Source organism: Zootermopsis nevadensis, unplaced genomic scaffold, assembly GCF_977971745.1.
Source record: "Zootermopsis nevadensis isolate Lab colony 2312 unplaced genomic scaffold, Znev_1.0 Znev_ptg000029l, whole genome shotgun sequence".
NCBI classification, from domain to species: Eukaryota; Metazoa; Arthropoda; class Insecta; order Blattodea; family Termopsidae; genus Zootermopsis; species Zootermopsis nevadensis.
The window spans coordinates 5,760,781-5,781,080 of NW_028259161.1; the positions used below are offsets into that span (position 1 = coordinate 5,760,781).

At 37.8% G+C, this 20,300-nt stretch overlaps 2 protein-coding genes across 3 annotated transcripts in view; one reads left to right on the forward strand and one right to left on the reverse strand.

The window, feature by feature from the left end:
- Positions 1-20,300, forward strand: part of LOC110840451 (uncharacterized) — a 103,390-nt gene that overhangs the window by 18,503 nt on the left and 64,587 nt on the right. Inside the window, exon 1 of one of the 2 annotated variants that reach the window (XR_015537693.1) lies at positions 796-845. The exons of the other annotated variant lie outside the window; for it this stretch is intronic. The gene's annotated coding sequence lies outside the window, so the exon portion shown is untranslated. Of the gene's footprint in view, positions 1-795; positions 846-20,300 lie in introns of those variants that run through there. 2 annotated transcript variants of the gene reach the window in all.
- On the reverse strand, positions 16,005-19,042 carry LOC110840450 (glucose dehydrogenase [FAD, quinone]). Its single transcript, XM_022085496.2, has 2 exons — positions 18,949-19,042; positions 16,005-17,998 (listed from the first exon to the last, which is right to left on the reverse strand). Exon 2 carries the CDS (start codon positions 17,980-17,982, stop codon positions 16,099-16,101), a length of 1,884 nt encoding a protein of 627 aa, XP_021941188.2. The 5' UTR covers positions 17,983-17,998; positions 18,949-19,042; the 3' UTR covers positions 16,005-16,098.

The window sequence follows — 20,300 nt, forward strand, 5'->3', positions numbered from 1 at the left end:
TTAAAGCGGAAGCTCATTATAATAATATATAAAAATTCAGGTCTCGCCTAACCCCCCCCCCCCCTCAAAGGCAATGCCTTTGCATTGCAAAGATTAGTTAGTTAATGCTGTGTAAGGAAATAATCCCTGTTTAACTTACAATCATACGAATCCCATAAATGCAGTATGTAAACAATTTTCAAAATTTAATATTAAAACAGGTGGTAACGCACTACAGTTAACCCTGGGGTTTATAATGCTAAGTTTCGTAAGAATATTATGTTGGGCATTGTCCATTGTTTGAGGTGTGTTTGATATACAGTGCACTACGTTTCGGCAGTGTTCTCTACTTCCATCTTCAGATGACATTATTATATTGCCTGTAACTGCTTAAACCTACATAAAATGTCACTGAAAGATATTCTTATACTTCAAACCTGTCATTAACTAAACTGGACACCCCTACACAATTTACACCTCTCTGACTGAAACTTTAGGTGGTCTGTGAGTCCATCTACCATGATTTTACTCCATCCCCCGCCGAAGGAAACGTACTGCCAGCCTCAATAAATATATCCTATCCGGAGTTAAAAAGCTATAATCGTAAATTTTTACAGGGTACGATTTTCATAAAACCAGTAGAAAATGGCAGACCTGCTAGATGATCATGAATCTCAATAAATTAAATAAATTGGATTTCACAACTTAAATTCGAGCTCGGTTGTTTCAATTCGACTGTGTTCATTGTTCCTGTTTCTGAGTTTGCGCATTAGAACAGACCTGTTTTCCTCAAGAGACTTGTTATTTGCGTTCTGTCAGCATAGCCTTACGACGTTGCCTGCCTCCGTCTCACGGCTGACAAACGAGTAAGTCTATATAAATAGCGTTGTAGTCCATTTACCAGTTACGTAATTAGACTTCCATGCAAACAAGCGGGTGCAGAATGCATCGATTGGTAAGTCGGTGGTTGGAGAGAATAAATATTTTGAATTTTATATTCTGTGCAAACTAATTGCACAGGCACTCATTAAAGACTGTTACACGATGTAAAAATTCTTTCGTCAATACAGAGATTTACGAATTTCTGGTTGTTCTTCGTCTCCTATTCAAGTTCAGAAATTAGTAATTCGTTTTGACATTTGATACGACCCTTGGATGGGGGATCCCAGTGTTTAAGCGGTCAAGATTTATCGTAATTTTAAGGCATGATTACAAACGACAGTGTAGAACAACTAGTGCTTTCTGTTTGGCTCCTAACCCGTTCTGTATCTATCTATCTGTCTGTAAGTACAAAACGATTCAATTCTGTCTGAATAGATTTTTATCAGTATTCAGATTACTAAACTTCATCTATCAAAAAATCTTCTTCACATTGGACAGAACAGGCTACCGTTTTTCATCAAATAATCTTCACGCTTTGAAATACTTTATAGACTTCCCTTAATAACTAACTAACTAGATGGCTTACCGAACCCGAAGGTTCATCACCGAATTAACCAAAGCCCTCTACCGGACCCTGTCCTGGGCCAACAAAATCCAGTCTCCTTCAACTCCTATCTCCCACAGATCCCGCCTGAGATTAACCTCCCATCTACGTCTAGGTCTCCTCAGCGGTCTCTTCCCTTCAGGCTTCCCAACCAATACCCGGTGCACACCTCTTGTCCCATCCATGCACATTCTTCAGGGGATGAGTAATATTAGGTACTTACTAGGTAAGAGGGTGGGTAATCCCCACAGTCTATTTGGACGCTGTAACTAAGAGAAAAATCTATCGTCTGTGTCGTAAATCGAACCCCGGCCTTTCAGTCTGTAGCCGACTCACAGCACTGACTGAGTTCATGATAGATGCTTAGTTCTTTATACAAATATTCCTAAGAAATTACGAAATAAATTAATAAATTCAGGATATGATTACGAACGGCAAGGTAGATAGAAATAAAGAAAGAAAGAAGGGAAATAATTAAGCAAAGAAAGGAATAAATTGGAAGGAGGAAAGGACGAAGAGATTGAAAGAAAGTAAGAATTTAATCCAATTTAAAGACTTGGCGTGCGATCCTGTTGTGAGCATATAAATGGCTATTTTGTTACGCCATGAGTTTCGTATCAAGGACTTGTGCTCCATTTGTTCTTGATCCATGCAGCGTGTTTGAAATAAAGTCGAGGTGGGACACAGTTTCTCTTATTATCTAGTTTCTTCCACGTTGTCTCTTTTGATACGTCTCTCAGCCCACCTAAACTTCGGAGCTGATACCGTGTAAGGACCATCATGCGCGTGTTGTAGCTGGATGCCAGTATTAGCGTCTGGGTTTCTCGGGGATTATAATGGCGATACCGATGTCTTTGTTCTCCATTTTAATGAATAAGCGGGAATGGCGATGTTATGAATAGACAGTTGATGAGGAAGATTTTCGTCCTTGTTCAATTGTCTTTTTCTTGCAATTTTTGAAATCTCATCAGACATAATAGATGGGGTTGGAAACTCAACCATTCTGTGGTGATGAATTACGTCTTATACAGCCTGTAATCAATAGACGCAACTTTTCCTTAACAAGCATTCCTCTCTTAGTAACGGGTTACCATTTCTCACCTCATTAGCGACCATTCAGGTTTGGTGGGCCATGGCATCGCTTCCGAATAGAGACTTGAGAAAGTGCTGACATAGCCTATCAGATCATAAATGGTCGTGACTTCGAGTACCAGTATGTTTTGCAACAAAACAATTGTAGTGTTGTAATGGTAGCTTATAACTTTTCTGATTTCAAAGAGATCTGACATTTTATTCTGTTGTGCATTACAGCTACTTTTCTGTTATAACTAACAAATTTGAATTTTCGAGGTGTGTCTATAGTATATTTTATTTAATATTAAACAAGTGAAATTTTAACGTCTTAGATTCTCGTAGAGATGTTTCAGAAATCAAACATTTTAAGTAAGTATTTGGTTATTTTTTGTCATCTAAGTCTAACAAGTGGGCCTATAACCAAAGACCAAATCAAGCCTGTAATGCAAGAAGATTTTTATAAATATTGTTTAATATTTCCTTTCCTAGCTCAATGAAATAACAACGATACTATTTACATAATTTCTGTTTACTCTGAGAATCATATAAAACCCATAAATATAATGTGTAGGCAGAACAGAGATTTATTGAATACCACAATGTCATGTCACTGCAGTGAACTGCAGAATGTAGAAAAAGAACGGGCCGCAGAGGGGAGACGAAGATAATATCGTTCAATAAATTATTTGTACACAAGTAAAACATTCACAATTTCATGTAAAATTTATATAATGTGGGGTTTTTCTTTACTACAAAACTACATTTTTATGGTAGATACAGAGTTCTATAATTCCTACTGTGTTGTGTTCATGTCTCGATATATTTCTTGGGGGTACTGAGATCCCTGAATTTTTGTTCTCTTGATTTAGTTATTTTCACAAACAAATGAAGAAAATCCAATTTCTTGAGTGTTGCGTCGGAAGTGTTAGCAGTATAAACCATAGCAATGCCATTTTTCATCGGTTTACTGTGCTTTATTCACTAATGGTGAGAAAAGATCTTACGAGCTTCCCTGTTTCAAACTTACCCGGTTGGTCCATTAACGTGTCAGTTGTGATCTTCTGGATTGTGACGTTATGTTTTCTTGTATGTAGGTACCAACATTTCGTTGGAATGGAACTAAAGTAGTTCAAGGCGTCACAGCCTAGAAGATTACAACTGATGAATTCACCACAGCGAGAAATTAAAATATCTGCAGAGATTACTGTTTTCAAGTACCGAATAATTTTCATTAAGCGAAGTCATAATGAAATCATCTAAAGAAGCCGGAATACTATAAGGCGACATAACACATTTTATTATTCCTTAAAATTAGGCTTATGTAACTATTGTCAAAATGTCTGGGAACTACTTTTTATGCACGTCCCATAACTGCAGTGAAGACCCTGTGTGAATGCATTACATGCATAACAATCTGGGAAAGTATTACGGTGGAACAAATCTACTCGAAACTGAAATGCAAGTACACAGTCGAATTTAAGAATCTGACTGCAATGAAGCTTTCATTATGCGTCCAGGGGAATGCGGATTATTCAAATGAGAAAGCCACATTAAACAGTTGAAATCGAGGTTCGTTGCTTACTGCATAATATTCGATTTGGATTTAAATTTATAATGTGCAGGGACAGACTGTTCAAACTGTGTAGCGCTACATTTTAAACAAAAATAAAAGAATATGGTTCTCTTTGAATGGCGTTTGTTTGCTTTCGTCTCGAAGTTTTTCTCTACGAAACAGCAGAGAAAGTAAAACAGCCATTGTAAAATCGTTATTCTTCTTTGGGAAGAAGGGATGGATTGATCTGTATCATTCACTAATTCTATGCAGCAGTCTCTTTGAGTAGCTCGTAGTCGTTTCGCCAGCTAAGAAATTTCCCCTCGTTTATTAGAGCCCGAAAGTGTGCCCACTGGTCCCTGTACTAAACCAGAATAATCCAATCCACACTCAAAAATCCAATTTCTCGTTTATTCTAATATTCTCACATCTATGCCAAGGTATCCCAAGTAGTGTTTTGGTTTCAGGTTTTCAGACTAAACTTTTGTAACCATTTCTCATTTATTTTATGTGTTCTAAATCTCGCCCCCATCCTAGCCTTTATTTGATGAGATTAACTTTTGCTTTGTATGAGATAGTGTGTATATTACGTTTTGTAAAATTAATTTTGTCAACATATATTAGTCGTTGAATAATTCTCGTAAAGTTGCTTAAGTAACTGTATTCTGTTTTGTGGTACTTTCTCATTAATATGCAATGAAGTAAACAAAAAACTTTACCTTATTCCTTAAAAGAAGGGCAATTATTATGTGAACCAGTTCAGTGTCGATAGTGTATCGTGGATGTACATGTGTCAATTGGAACTATAACATTGCGCCTTTGCCATAAACTTTTCAAGTCTTAGAGTTTGTATATGCTCCTTCTTTTCGTTCATCGTTTGAAAAACTCTGGGCAGGGCGTGTTTCATACTATCGGCCTAAAGGCTGTTTCATAGGCCCATATGGTTAACACGCGGACAGATTTTGAAGAAGTAAAGGCGATGAAGAAAAGATATATTTAAACAAACTGTGTTTTTCGCAACAGGAAACAACTCGTGGCTAAAGCCTCAAGAAAATGTGTTCTTTATACACACTTCATCAAATACCAACAATAGGAAATTGAATTCATGCAGAATACGAATCGGATTTGCGTGGTAAAATACGACGTTGGTAAAAGCAGCTCGACACGTGGCGCAACGTATCGGATATATTGTGTACTGCAGCTGAATAGAGAGAAGAGAAAACTGACGCTGTTAAGAGTTTCTTTGGTCGCATAAGAGGCTTTCTGAAGATGTCACTGCCTTCCTACTCGAAAATGTCGTGCACAGATTGTGCTTCTGGGGATAAACAGATGTCTGAGCACACAACTTGGGTTAATTCGTTTATGAATACCGTAATACTGACAGGAATTCACTGTCGATATTCTTTTGGTGTAGCGGAATGACTGGGCGTCCAAAATCGGATCTTTGCCCGAGCAATTCGAAATTTATTTAATCTTAAATCGTGAGGCAGTAGTTCAAGATATAATGAAATAGAAGTTATTGTTATTTCGGAAATTACACTTCGGAATTCATAACGGACTCCATGGAGCAGAACTTTACTTCAGAAGCTAGTAGTCTCTTAGCTAGTCAAGAAATATTTCTTCTTCGTGGAATTCGTAGGTTCATTTTAGCAACAGCCCACCACTTGTCCTTATCTTGAGGTTGATGAAAGCAGTTCTCATTGTAACTGAGATACCATTTAATATTACCTTCCTATCTGTGTCTACCTCTCCCAAGAAATCGTTTTATAAAATGCGGGATTTGTATAATCGAGTATCTAACTGATTACGAGCTGTTATCAAGTGCGGAGTTGTTAGTGTTTTAATTTTATTAATTTTTATGTTAATCCTCCGCTCTAGCACTTGTAGGTTTTCTTAGTTAATCCTGAAGCAGATGGATACACAAAATAGTAACAGCACTGTACTCTGTGCAATAGGCGTACACATCTCTTTTACACTGTTGTACACCGGAAGCTGAATGGGTGTTACGTATGAGGGCTGTAAAAAGCGAATACAGTGCAATCGATATCACTTAGGGTCTTATATCACATACGATGTACTTTTATTGTTTATCCTACATGTGAAAAGGGCCACAGGCGAACTAAATCTACATTCAACACGACTTTCCACTAGAACCGAGGTTCAGAAACGTGTGCAGATAAACCGTCCCCTGCAGGTCAGGGATGGCGTACCCGTGTCTTTGCAGGACGTAAATTTCCGCGTATTACCTGAAACTGGAGTATTCGGGGTAACCAAAATATTTTGTTACGAAGTTAACTGGAAAGGATATGCAACACTTGTGACTGGATGGTCAAATTACCATATGTACTGAAGCACGAGTCATCGTCGTAAGGTGTGTAATAATTCACAAATAAGTAAGTAAGAAAAACTGAACTAAACAACTAAATACAGGTAAAATGAATAAATGAAAGTCAACCAAGCTAACGTAACGTATGATATAGTAATAATATAATTAATATTAGTATACACAGTTTATCTTAATATGTTGTTCTTTTTCACATTTCGGTGTAATGTAGACGATCTTCACGTTGCACGTAAGGTTCTCGTTGAACTATGCGTGGCTTATGATCTGTCGATAAGCAGTTGGTGTTCTGTGGATTTTGACTGTAGGGACTGTCTCTTGATGTTCATAGCCTCTTCACGCGTAACTTGATGAAGGAATCTATGTTGTGTTCATGGGAACTTCCGATTGACTATAGTAAATTTTCATTTTCTTCACAATGGTACAGTGAGAAGGACATATATGGTGATCGTCGGAACTTGGATGTAATAATCGAACCAAGGTCGGAGGTCTTGTATTCCTTACGTACATCCGTACACAAACTCCTTACATTACCTCCTAACATAACGTTGATAAACTAACTTAACGCTTACTAACCGAATACAGCGAATCCTTTCATAGTCCAATTAAAATACAGGACATTAATGTCATGTTACATAACGCGGATACAGCACACCTTATGTTTGGAATACGGTCTAGAAAATTCTAAAGAGACGTGCAGTATTAGTTTTCTGAATTTAAGAACGTAATTGTACACAGACCATTAACTGAGCTTTTGACTGTTGTACTTCGACCATAGGTAGGGTCTACAAAACTCATACCATCTGCTATAAGCTGCTTTTCTGTTGCCTTAACAGCAGTAGTTTATTGTTAACTGCTGATGCACCGTTGTTAAAATGAGATTTTGATAACAAATGCTAGCGCTTAAAGTCAGATGTATCTACATATATGATTACTGAGTGTAATAATATTTTAAGCCGTAAATCAGGAAAGCACAGAACTCGTCTGTGACGAAAAGCGGATGAGAGAATTTTGTGAGGTAAATTTCGAGGTTATACGTTACATGTGAATCCCAGATAAATCGAGAGATCCTGGTGACTGGTTTAAGCTCTAACGGGATATGATGTATGCATCAGCCGGCCGTGTTTAAACACCCGGACTTCAGTGATTGATGCGAACTACGATGTCATACTTTTTATTTCGTTGTGGTTGACTTAAAAATCAAGCCTGGTGGATGCATCACGGACTGAATTGACTGAATGACTAGGACGTAGGATTTTTCAATGTTTAGTATTGGAAATGGAAGTGATTTATGAGATTTATGTAGAGCAAGAGGCAATGATGGCGATTCTGTGATTGATGGAGTCCTTGCGGGGTTTTAGTCAGTTCGAGTTTCTCCCTCTTTTTTGTCAATTTGGTTAGGGCTTTCTGGTTGTTTCTGTGTGATCGAGTATGGACGGAAAGCGAATAGGGAATTTATCAGTATTATACTTTCATATATCCATGCGCCCACAGTTGTAATTACATTTCTAGATTAAATACTGAATTGAAATAAAATGACAGAATGGTCTCAGTTGAAGGCGGACTTCATCATAATTCATCTTCATTAAGAAACATGACTCTTTTTTGCCAATTACCTGAAATAGTCTATTGGATTCCTATAATATCACACTTCATATTCCTTTTTCGTGGAATATGTTAATGGTAGTGTTACTGCTGGCTGGTTGGACTCAATATTTCTTTCCGGTTTCTTTTGTAAGAATTTCTACAATCCAACAATTAGAATTCACCCTAATTCCTTAAAAGTACAGTTTTTTTGTAACTTATGCAAAGTGTTTAGGTTACGAATTGGCAAATAAGATGTGACAGGATGAATTCAATGGAGATTTGTAAAGGATATGTTTTGTAGTATTCTTAGTTTTTATATTCTGATGTAATGGCATTTGAATTGAATGGCTAAGCTCCGCAGTGACGCTCTCCGGTAATGCTCGAAACCAGGATCTCCCGAATACGAACCAGGGTGCCGCTCACTGGAATGCGACTATCGATACTAAGGTCATTTGCCTCAGCATTAGGGAATATTAATCAATTAAATCCGAAGCTCGCCTGAACAACCTTACATATGAATTTAAATTGTGGGTTTATGTGTTTGTTCGCTTATAGCCCGGGAAAGGAAATACTGATTTTCACCAAACTTGGCATGAATTTTTTTTGAGACCAGAAAGAGAACACAGGAGGGCAAAACTCCGGAATACTGTGTCCTGAGTTCGATTCGCGATGAGGGTGTTTTGTTTAGCTCGAAAAATAAGCAAGACAGATAAATGACGTCTAAACCAATGTTATTTGTTTCGAAAAGGAAATTACATAAAGACCAGAAACCTAAAAATTGTCCCGGGTTTGATTCCAACTGAAGTTGGTTTCTGTAGTTCGGATACAAAGCACGGCAGAAGATCGGCGTCGAAACAAAAGTTGTTTATTTCTAATGCAATACACGACATTGGGAAACCGCAGGCTGAGTTCACGACGATGAATCAAGATACCGTATAAAGTGTACATGAGCCGAGGGAAACCACAAGATAAGACGCTGTCAAAACGACACCGAGCGTCGCAACGCATGTCGAAGCGAAGCCGACTCAAGATTCATGACACTACGAAAACCACAGGGCACGACGCTAGAAAATCGACGTCGGCTGAAGATGCCATCGGAAGCGAATTTGAGATTGGGAAACGACGAGACACGACGCTAGCAAATCAACACTGAGCATCGCGACGCGTATCGACGCGACCTTCAAGGTTTCAGTTTTGTGAATATGAGCTCAGGGAAGCAACAAGACATGACTCTGTAAAACCGACGCCGAGCGTCAAGACTCCAGTCGTTGCGACGTTGACTCAGGATACCAACAATCTTACCGAATCTTGCCTCACCTAACCTAACCTGACCACCTAACCTAACCAAATCTAACTTTAGCGCAACTAGATAAACACACCTATCTCGCTCTAGTCTCATTAATCGCCCAGGTCGCCACGGTGGCTCCTTACGGTAACACTGTTTGCACTCTGCTATTATGTAATAATTTAGTCCGTATCTCAAAGAAAACAGTCCACCATTGCGAAGTTTAGTTTGTTAACGCGATTAAAACAAATACTGGTTGTTTACCCTGAGAATCAAGCGAAATTAAAAAACAAAACAAAAGAAAGAATACTCGATATTCGATTTAGATCAGAACATGGACTCACGGTTATAGCAAATAGATAATCATGGATTCTGTTCGATAGAATCTACTCTACCAGAACAATGTCCATTCTGCAGACATATTTAATAGCGTGGAAGCAGCTGGTGGTAAGGACGGAACTTAGCGTGAAGGTTGCCGGGAACCCCGAATATGTTGTAACTTATAGTTTTTATGACTGGATTTACTGTCGTGTTAACCAATGTGGTAGGCAGCCATGAATATTCAAATCTGATTTCAATAAATCAGTGGTCAGAACGACAATTCTACAGCCTCCAGGTTCGTTTGCACTTCCTCCAAATGGGAATTATTTGACCAAAACCTTATCTCATTGATTAGTTTGACCCACCATCTCTTGTTCACTTCCTGTATCAAACATCGAATCATCTGCCTGTTATGCGATTCTTGATTTGAAATTCGACAGATTTTAATGTATATTCCGAGTACCAAATTTAATCTAACTACTTTAATTATTTTAGAAGTTATAACTCACCTAAATTGTGCATTATAATTGGAGAAATAATGCAGCGTTCTTGTGCTTGAAATATTGTGACGTCTTGAGCCTGTTGGGCCACGTTTGAAAGCATTCAGTTGTTGATTTGAAGCTTCCGCGGCGCCCAGACTCAACAAAATCTCGTGCAATCAACGGCATCAATTGGTTACGCGAAGAAACCAACGTTTCGGGGACCATCTCCACAACCATCTTCAGGGTTCTGATCAGAACGATTGTCCTCTTCGTTTAACCAATTGACGCGGTTGATTGCGCGTTAAAGATTCAAGTTCTCAGATTTATAAATATATATAGTTGAAAGTATGCCATGTTTGTTGTTAATTAACTCCGTCTTGTCTCAGTTATGGTTACATCCCCTGTTCTACAGGGTCGCAAAAGACTGCGTTGTTGCGAGCGATGATGTACGCTAACCAACTCGCTGACGACAATACTAATTTCGTGACAAACAGACTAATTGAGAGAACGTTTGGTAGACAGAAATCCCTCTCACGTTTGTGCGTAACAGCTCCGTTCACAAATCAAGTCGACAGAGCACCGTCTGTACGCTAACTTGTTGAATAATTACGTTCGCTATTGTACTGTTTTTTTATTTGGTGGGTTCTGAAACTGGAGGGAAAACAAATAGAAATTAGCGACTAATTGAATTTACAGGAATCGCTGGTGACTGAATTGTTAGTGTAGTTTGTCTCACAAGTTTTGACTACTTTTCCATTGTGAAATTTGTTTAATGAGAGACTATAAAGTTTTCCTAACATAAGACCCCAAGAGGACTTGGGGTATTTAACACAACTGAAATATAAGGAAAAACAAACTTTTAAATTGTTCATAAGTACCGTACGGCCGCCATATTTAGAATAAAAGTTGGTTCACAGTTACCCTGAAGGAAAAGCGTTTTTTTCGTAACACCTAGAAGACAACATTTCTGTCCTGAAGATTGAGTCTACTTACTCACCTTCTGCCTTGAAAATGGAGACTATACGTTTCTCCAAAACGTTGACAGCCATCTACAAGTCCACAAAGCGTCACAACCCAGAGGACCGTAATCGACATTTTCACTACTCCGTAAATCTCAGATCTCATCAGCTAAAACTGCTTGATGATGACATATACATACCCAGAATGTGAACGGTATTTAGTCCCAAAAGTTGGTTATAGTTTGCTGTGAAAACATTACCTGCATTCTGTCGCTAGAGTCAGAAGTTTTCGCTGACATAAACTTCAGAATTACGAAGTCTGTTATGTAATACGCATAGACCTAACAATTCAAATTACTGGCTCCCATGTTCAGCGTATATTACATAATTTCAGTGTTTAGTCATCATGGCCCGGTAATTGAATATGAAGGCATAACTTACACGATATTAGTCCCGTGGGAAAGTAAAATAACCATTAGAAGCTCTATTGTTCTTTCTGAATTGTCTTTACACGATGGCTTTAATATGTGACATTTTTGTTACTCAAATCATATTTCGCTCTACATATGTACATATAATATGGGAACTGTCTGTGAAATTTTAATTAGTTTCTGTTATTTAAGTGTTTACATTAATGCATTCATCACGAACCAATGATTATATATAAATAAACTGTCTAATTTTATACCATCGCTCATTACCGAATTAAATAAGAACAAAGCTAATTTTATTATGTGAGGAGTTTAATAATTTGTGTTGTCGGCCAAATATTGTAATGGTAATTAAGTGAGGAATGACAACATGAATAGAGCGAATAGAAAAAAGCGGGGAGATAATAAATGCACACGAAACTTAATTTGGAAATGTGAAGGAAAATGAGGGTTTGGAAGACCTGGGCATATATGGGATTATAATATTAACACGAGTGTCAAAGTATTGGATAAGGAAGTGTGGACTGAATTCATTTGTCACAAGATAAGGTTCGGCGGCGAACTTTTGCGAATACGGTAATGAACCTTCGGGTTTGTTAAAATGCAGGGAAGTTCTGAAATTGCTGAGCGACTGTCAGATTGTTAAGAAAGAGTGTTCCATTGAGTTCGATACTCTGAACTCTGTTGGTTAAAAATGGGACTTCATTCAGGAAGTGATAAATTTTCCAGCAGTGAAAATGCTCTGCTTTCCACGCGGCTTGCGAATTGCAATGCAAATCCTTATTATTCGCATTAAGTATGCCGATTCTAGTTCAGAAGCCAGGCAGCAGAAAGCACTGCAGTCGTTCTCTGTGTTTTGGGGATTGAGTGGGGGTTTTCAGGAAGAGGACAATCCACTTTAATCCGGGATTACAAGTCCATTAAAATAAACATGGCACGTCACACTTCGGCATAAATAATTTGTGACGTATTACGGTGTATCCATGTATCTAATCAAAATCCTCCACTATTTTACTTATCACTGTTTCACATGCTGATAGAAAACATTTGTACAGGCAAAAAAAAAAAAAAAAAAAAAAAAAAGAGTTTTAATATCTGTCCTACTTAAAGCCATACAAATATATGTACGTATAATAAGCAATGCTAATTGCTTAGTTCCTGATCATATTTTGTTGTTAAGGGATCTGTGCCCTTGTGGCCCTATGTGATACTATTAAAGAATGTGTGTTTTTATTACCGTTGCCATGGTACGGTGATCATTTGCTATTAAGGGGTTTAGGGTTTTATGGGATTATATAACCCTTGCTGTGGAAATGCTGTTAAGGGACGTCTACCATGCGCTTATACTACAATGCAACGCAGTGATTACAACCTCAATATAAGATCATATTTGAGATTACATTACATGAAACCATATTATATTCTTCAATTAAGCAAAGATAACTAATGGTATTAATTTTTTGCACTGTACTACTTAATTTTCGTATTCTTATTTGTGGAAATATTTCACTGAAACACAAGACTGTTCGCATGTCCATGGTCTGCTATGTATGTGTACTTCACACAAAACACGTTTGCGTGTTAACTCTTCGAAGCTCACGCAATTAAGCAAAGATAACTAATGATTTTAATCATTTTATCAAGAAGACTCAGCTCCATGGAGGTAATTCGGTTTCTTTCTGAAATACGAATATTTAAATATTAGTCACATTGACGTGTTCTAATGTTTTATGGCGATTCAGAACTAAAGTGATTACATGTTTACGAATTCTGGTGTCAGTGTCCGACTGTTTATAACTTCACCACAAAATACCGCTATTAGATCGTATACCGAACAATTACAGCTCAGAATTCTTCACTTCTTACTTTGGATTCGACTAGTTTGATACTAATACGTAAGGGCTATAAATTCTGCTGTATTCTATTTCATCATCCGGTGGGAATAATATTACATTGTTCATTGAAGCTATGAACTGCCTGGTACTGTAGACTCATAAGTTCTCTTAATATTTGTTATGCCATCTTGATGATGTGCGGGAACTGAAGTAGACATTCAGATTACTGAATGTTAAGTTGCTGGTTTATCTACCCTTGGTTGCGCGGTTGCTAAGGGATTGCTAGAGGCAGGGATGGAGAGCACTCCCTCAAATAGTCGAATATATTCACGTTGTTATACATCGTGAAACAACGCACGGGTCTAGGGGTACTGTCTATCGTAAACCCACATACATAATCCCTTTCGGTGTCCCAATTTCAGCAGCCAACTGAAGACCTTCGCGAAGCCAACTAGTGTACGGGAAGGTATTCGTAGATATCAGCTAATTTTGGGAGCGAAATTTGGTGTGTCAGTCTTCTGTCTATAATTCAGCGGCATATCAGGTATCACCATCTGCGTTCATATGTCATGTTGTACAAGTATTGTAGTATTTGAAAATAAGCCACGATATTTTCCACACTCATTTTAATTTGTAATTCGTAGTTGTTCTACTATTAGACACTGTGTAATCTATACAGTTAATAAAAGTAATTGAATAAACCAATTATGAGTCAATGAATCGTATTATGAAGAACAGTTTAATATTTTTTTCGAAATTTTCTTGGATTTTATATTTTCGTATATTAACGTTTTATAATAATATGTCCACATAAAGTTGAAATAAAATGACCATTCCTTTCAAACAAGTAGTTTACACTTAGAAAACTGTTAGGGATATGGATTGTGTAAGACAAATAGATCTATATTTTATTAGAAGTGACTATGTCTATGTACTAAATAATAAATAAATTAGTGAATAAGTGTTTGATGGCAATTTATTATAATAAAGTATACATTTAAATAGCACTGCGTGAATATATTCAATTAAAATCGAAAGAGGAATACATTGATTGGTATAGCGAAATTTGAATTTTGGTTAACTTTATTAAATTGTTATTTCATATATTTATAGTACAGGGGACTACTCAGTGGTCCTTATTCGTGCGTGGTATTTTTATAAGTACATGCAGTCTGCATGTACAGACTTTGAATATGAATGAAACATATCTGAGACGTGACGTACCGACAGACAAAAACCTTACCCTCCTCTGTGCATTCGTGTTTCCTAAACAAGGCACATGCACTTTGTTACATGTTCTTGTAGAATAATTCGGCACATAACGGTACAAATGTACCTTAAAAGAAGATATACGGATTTCGTCCTTCGCTTTCAATAACACTTGACGTCACAGTAAGGAAGCTTTCTGAATAGAAATGAACATTAACGCGATTAGGCAAGTCGTCCTCGCGTTATATAAACGGACCATAATTTTTAGACGTTTGGAGGAGACACACGAGCAGAATAACAATGAAAGGATAGGGTAGACTGATTTATCCTTAAAAGTTGGAAGAGGCAGAATCTAGAATATTAAATAAGTTGATTTAAACGCTGAATTAAATGAAGCATTACGCGTAACGGAAATCGGATTCGTGAAGATGTCTTTCTGTCTCCCTCACATATTCTTTTCTGTATAGATTTCAGTGCATTCTGTTTTTACCAGGATTTTGATCAGCTTATTTTAATGTAGGTTGTTGGTAGTTCCATAGTACAATGACTTATCACTCTACTTACTGATACAACATCGTGTGTGACGTATTTTAAAATGCGTTACAAAATGACTGACCGTTTCCACTAAATGTTAAAATCTTGTCTTTGTATGTGGACTTGGAAAATATCTTGTTGATTCTTGCTAGAGACTATCCTACAAGCTGTAATTATATGTAAATTTTTAATGTTCTTCCGAACTTGTACCATAATATGGTGGTTGAAACAATTTCTTTGTACTTGTTAGTGATGACGTAACTGCCGTTTCGAAACAAAAATTCTGCATTTTAATATTATCTTACCATCTGCTCTTAAATGAAATATGAAATTCGTAGTATAAGCATCAACGCCATAAGTACAACAGGCACAACTAGCATCGTCACTTTCCCTTGACACTAGACACATCCACTTACGGAGACTTTGTCCTACATCAACAACCAATCTCACTGCTGTTTCTGACATTTCAGTGCTTTAAATCATAAGTTTCTCGACGAAGATATTGCATTGTAGATGGAAATGATGTGGGGAAGTGCACAGGTGCTAATTAATTAGTTCTTATTTCATTTAACGACCCTCTTTCAACATCAATATCTATGTAGCGTTGAATAAAGAATAAAGGTTAGTATTTTTAGTGAATATGCAAGGATTTTAAAGGAGCGGACAGTGTAATATTTCAAGATATAGTGAGTATATGTGACGGCTGTGCTGGTGACATAACGCATCCTTTCCGCTATGCGCGATCGCTACATCAGTTTTCGAATTTCCTAGTTACAATGGCACAGCCGCCAAATAATATCACTGGACTATCTAAATCCGCTAAGAGACTGAAAGAAAAATAATGACAGGATACAGGGACCGTGAATGATTTAGAAGAGACCATTAGTACATACGAATTAATAATCCAGAGGCAATAACAGAGAGAACGGTTCAGAATTATTAATGTATGCATATATTTTTTAATTTTTATTTTCCATTTTCGTCTCTGCCCGAGCACACTACATCGGTTGGGATGCTTAGATGTTACTGAAGCCAGTCCATTTTTATCATGTCAGCCGCTTTCTCACCTATCATTATAGATGTCGCATAAGTCGGTGTCGCCACAATGATGGGCATTATGGATGCATCAGCTACTCTGATTCGTTTTACACCATGAACTCTTAGTCTGGGATCAACAACACTTTCTGGGTCTGAACTGGGTCCCATCTTGCATGTGCCCACAGCGTGAAAAGCTGATGTTGCAATATTTCTGAGCATGCATTCCCAATATGAGCTAGTGTCAAAATCAAAGTCCTCACACGAATTCACAGCCAGCCTTCTGCTTCTGGCTTCACGGCTCTTCATTACGCCAGTCTGCATTATTCTAGCAGTTGCTTCGATGCCTTCCAGCAATGCGTCCAGGTCCTCTCTGTCCGTTAAATAACCTGCATATATTTTTGGATTATCTGAAGGATTTGATGAACTGAGGAGTATCTTACCTTTACTTCTTGGTTGTCCAAGAAGAGGGGCCAACATAACAACATCCCCTTCTTTTGACATTTCCTGTAACGAGATAATTGTCTCGTCTGCTAGACCAAAACTGGTACCAACCGTGGCTGCTGCATTTGTATCATTTGCTGAAATAGCGAAACAAAATATTTCAATGTCTGGTCTTTCATTGGAAGAGAATTTGGTCCTGATGAAACCCGTCACAGTATTTCCATAATGAGTAGCGAGTGGGCCACTCCTTCGTGTTAGATATTCATAAGACGCATCAAGGAAAGACAATGAGCTTGATTGAGACTTGCCAGATTTCCTTATGTTGTATACAGATCCAAGAAAGATTAAGTGATCTTGAAGGTTCTCGCCAACTTTTAGGTCTTTAATGACGTCGATACCGAATTCCTTCAGATGTTCTTCTGGACCAATACCAGACAACATGAGCACTTGTGGAGAATTAATAGTACCAGCTGATACGATTACTTCCTTCTTAATATTAACCTGATAAAGCTTGCCGTCAATTGAACTGAATTCAACTTTATTAGCTACTTTTGTACCCGGGTCTATTATGATCCTGGTTACTTTCGAGTGTTTTAAAACGTGAAGATTTTTCCGGTTTTTAGCGGGACTAAGGAAAGCTTTCGCAGTATTGCACCGTGTACCGTTTATGAGTGTACCGTGCAAATGTGCAAATCCTAACTGGCTTGGGCCATTGATGTCGTTCAACTGTTTATATCCTGCCTCTTTCACTGCATCCATAACTGACCATGCGAGATCCATACTTTCGAATCTTTGCACACTTACGGGTCCTCCTGTACCGTGATAAAATGGTTCGTAATTATCTTCATTTGCACTTGGTTTAAAATCTTCTGATTTCTTGAAGTATTCTAGAACTTCTTCGTAACTCCATCCTTCATTCCCAGCTGCAGCCCAGTCGTCAAAATCGCCCTTCATTCCTCGGATATAAAGCATACCGTTTATTGTACTACTTCCGCCCAAAACTTTACCTCTGGGCCAGGCACATCGTCCATCTTTTATTCCCTGGCAACTTTCTTCTTCGGGCTCCGTCCTGTATTTCCAGTCGATGTCAGTTTTCTGAAGGGAGAAGAATATTGCAGGAATGTCGGACGTCTTAGGGGGATCACCGCCTGCTTCTATGAGAAGGACATTCCAGTCCGGTACCTCGCTGAGTCTTCCTGCAACAACGGACCCTGCAGTGCCTCCTCCGACCACGACGAAGTCATACTCGTTCAGCAGGCGGGAGCCGGCGTCCTCCGGGTAGTCTTCTGGGTTTCCCAAACCACGTTCCGATTCGAGGAGCGCTGTAATAAGGCCGGTAAAGAACACTGCGCTGGCACCGGGTATACTAGGACCCGGACAATTGACCGAAAATGTCCAGTGATTAGACGTATAACACGCTTCGTCCATTCAATCCAGGTATTCTCTAAAATTCATAAAAGCATAAATTAGTTCAAACTGTTCTTTTGGCGTCTTTTGACAGTTATAACATTTTCCTTTTGGAGACGATTATTTTTAATGCGCAAATCTTTCTATTCTTTGCTGGATCTGTGACACAAATAGTTATAGGCCTGCTTTTTATCATATTTAATTAGGGCGATCGAATAAAGGAGAATTATGTGAGCGGGAATCACAGCACAGATAGAACGTAAGATAATTTCGTACAACGATCGATTTGCGGGACCATGACGTAGACTGGAAGCGGTTATTAAAATTATTTCTAAATAAATATTATGTGTGAGTATGCAGTGGATACATCTGGCACAGGTTAGGAGCCAGTGACACTTACGAACAAGGTGAGAGACTTTCGGTTTCAAAAATAAAATTCTCGAAGAACAACTATTATCAGCTTCACGGTGTCAGTTCTAACACTAAAAATGCTGGATTTCACAAACCAGTTTCCACGTAACTTACTGTGAAGGAGCCTCCTATGACATATATGGCTTATTGAACTTCTTTCTTTAAATTACAAACATAAAGAGAACCTAATTAAATATTTACAGATTTTATTATATTATGTCAAGTACAAAGTTGTAAACATGCATTGATATTATATTCATGCATCCTGTTCAAATTAAAAATATTTAAATTTCTAGCTATAAAACTTAATTTTATATTTTCACTTACTTTTTCACTCATAATTTTCATAAGCATTAATATGTTTGCAAACATTTTTTCATGTGCGACATAAAATAACCTGCTTCAGATCACATATACTTCGAGCCTGAATATGATACAGTGCGACAACAAAGATTCAAATTAAATTTGCATTGTTTGTTGTGTGAAACGGTGATGAAATTTATTACAAGTATCCGTCTTGTAATTACGCATATTATCAGGTATTTCACGCAGTTAGAATACATTATCAGTACTTACAGCCTTTTGCTTGCTGGAACAGAAGAGACTCGAGACACAACAGACCGACTTGAAATGGCGTTTTTTATGTTCATGCATCTTAACAGATCCAGGATGATGACCTTTAACACGAGAGTAGATTATTTTCAAGCAAACAACTTGCAATGCGATTCATTATATGTGAGATAAAGTACTGACTGTGCCCTTCGGAGTTAAGTAATTAGTTAAAAGCGTTTTAAAAATTTATCTCTTGTAGCACAATTTCTCTTAGATTAAGGGAAGAACACAGATTGAAATCATTCAAGAACAGACTGCTGTGGGTAATTGTATGACTTAAGAAAGAGAAGGTTACATAAGAATGGAGAAAATTACTTAATGAAGATTTTCGTCTAATGTTAATTAGGGTGATAAAATTAAGAAGAATGAGGTGGAAAGACACACAATACTCATTGTTACGGGTAAATGAGAATGTATTCAAAATTTTAATCAGAAAATCCCAAGAGAAAAGAGCATCAGTGAAACCAAGGCGTAGATGGAACGATAAAATTAAAATTGATTGGGGAGTGACGTGCGTGTGTGTGAAATGGCATAACACCCGATGCCGAGCTTTTGTAAACTCAGTAACGCAATTCCGAGTCCGATGCAAGCTTGGAATTTTCTGACCAGCTGAGCAAATATAAACTTCTCAAGAAATTCTTAGGCCAGAAACAAATTATGGTTAATAAGCCGAATTAATAAATTCGTCTGTGAATCGATTAACTCTTCCTGATACTATATAATGTGCGTAGCTGAGAAAACGTCATTTAATAAATCAGTAAACGAACACATGTATCAGTTAACTGTGCCTCGATACTACCTATGTGACACGTGTAGCTGAGAAAGCGTCTTTCAATAAACAAACAAATCTACAGTTCATTTAACTCAATCTGGAACGTTGATGTGTGACCGAAGCAGGCGTGAGAGCGTCGTTAAACAAGAACTACACCTATTGATCAATTAACTCTACGTGGATATTCGCTCTATGACCTATGCATCTGACAGAACATCGTTAGATAAACCAATAGACACGCTTTGCTGTGATCGGTCGACCCGAGGCGGAACACAGCTTCGGCGTGTGTAGCCATGGATGTTCGTTCCTCCATGGAACGCGGTGGGCCTGTGTCTTGTGACTGATACACTGATAGCCACTCAGCACAATGCCATAATAGCATTATCAGGCGACCGCAGACAGAACTTGTCTTTTCCCGACAGAATTATCACAGAATCCAATTAACACAGGAAAACAGCTTCATGTCACATTAGTCCATCGATAAAAAGTAAAGGATTTTTCTGTTGTTTTTCACACGTGGTGCTACAAGATGATCAGATTTTGT

What these genes read in the sequence shown, in the direction of transcription:
- LOC110840450 (XM_022085496.2), bottom strand. Translation starts at nt 17,982, where the DNA reads ATGGACGAAGCGTGTTATACGTCTAATCACTGGACATTTTCGGTCAAT.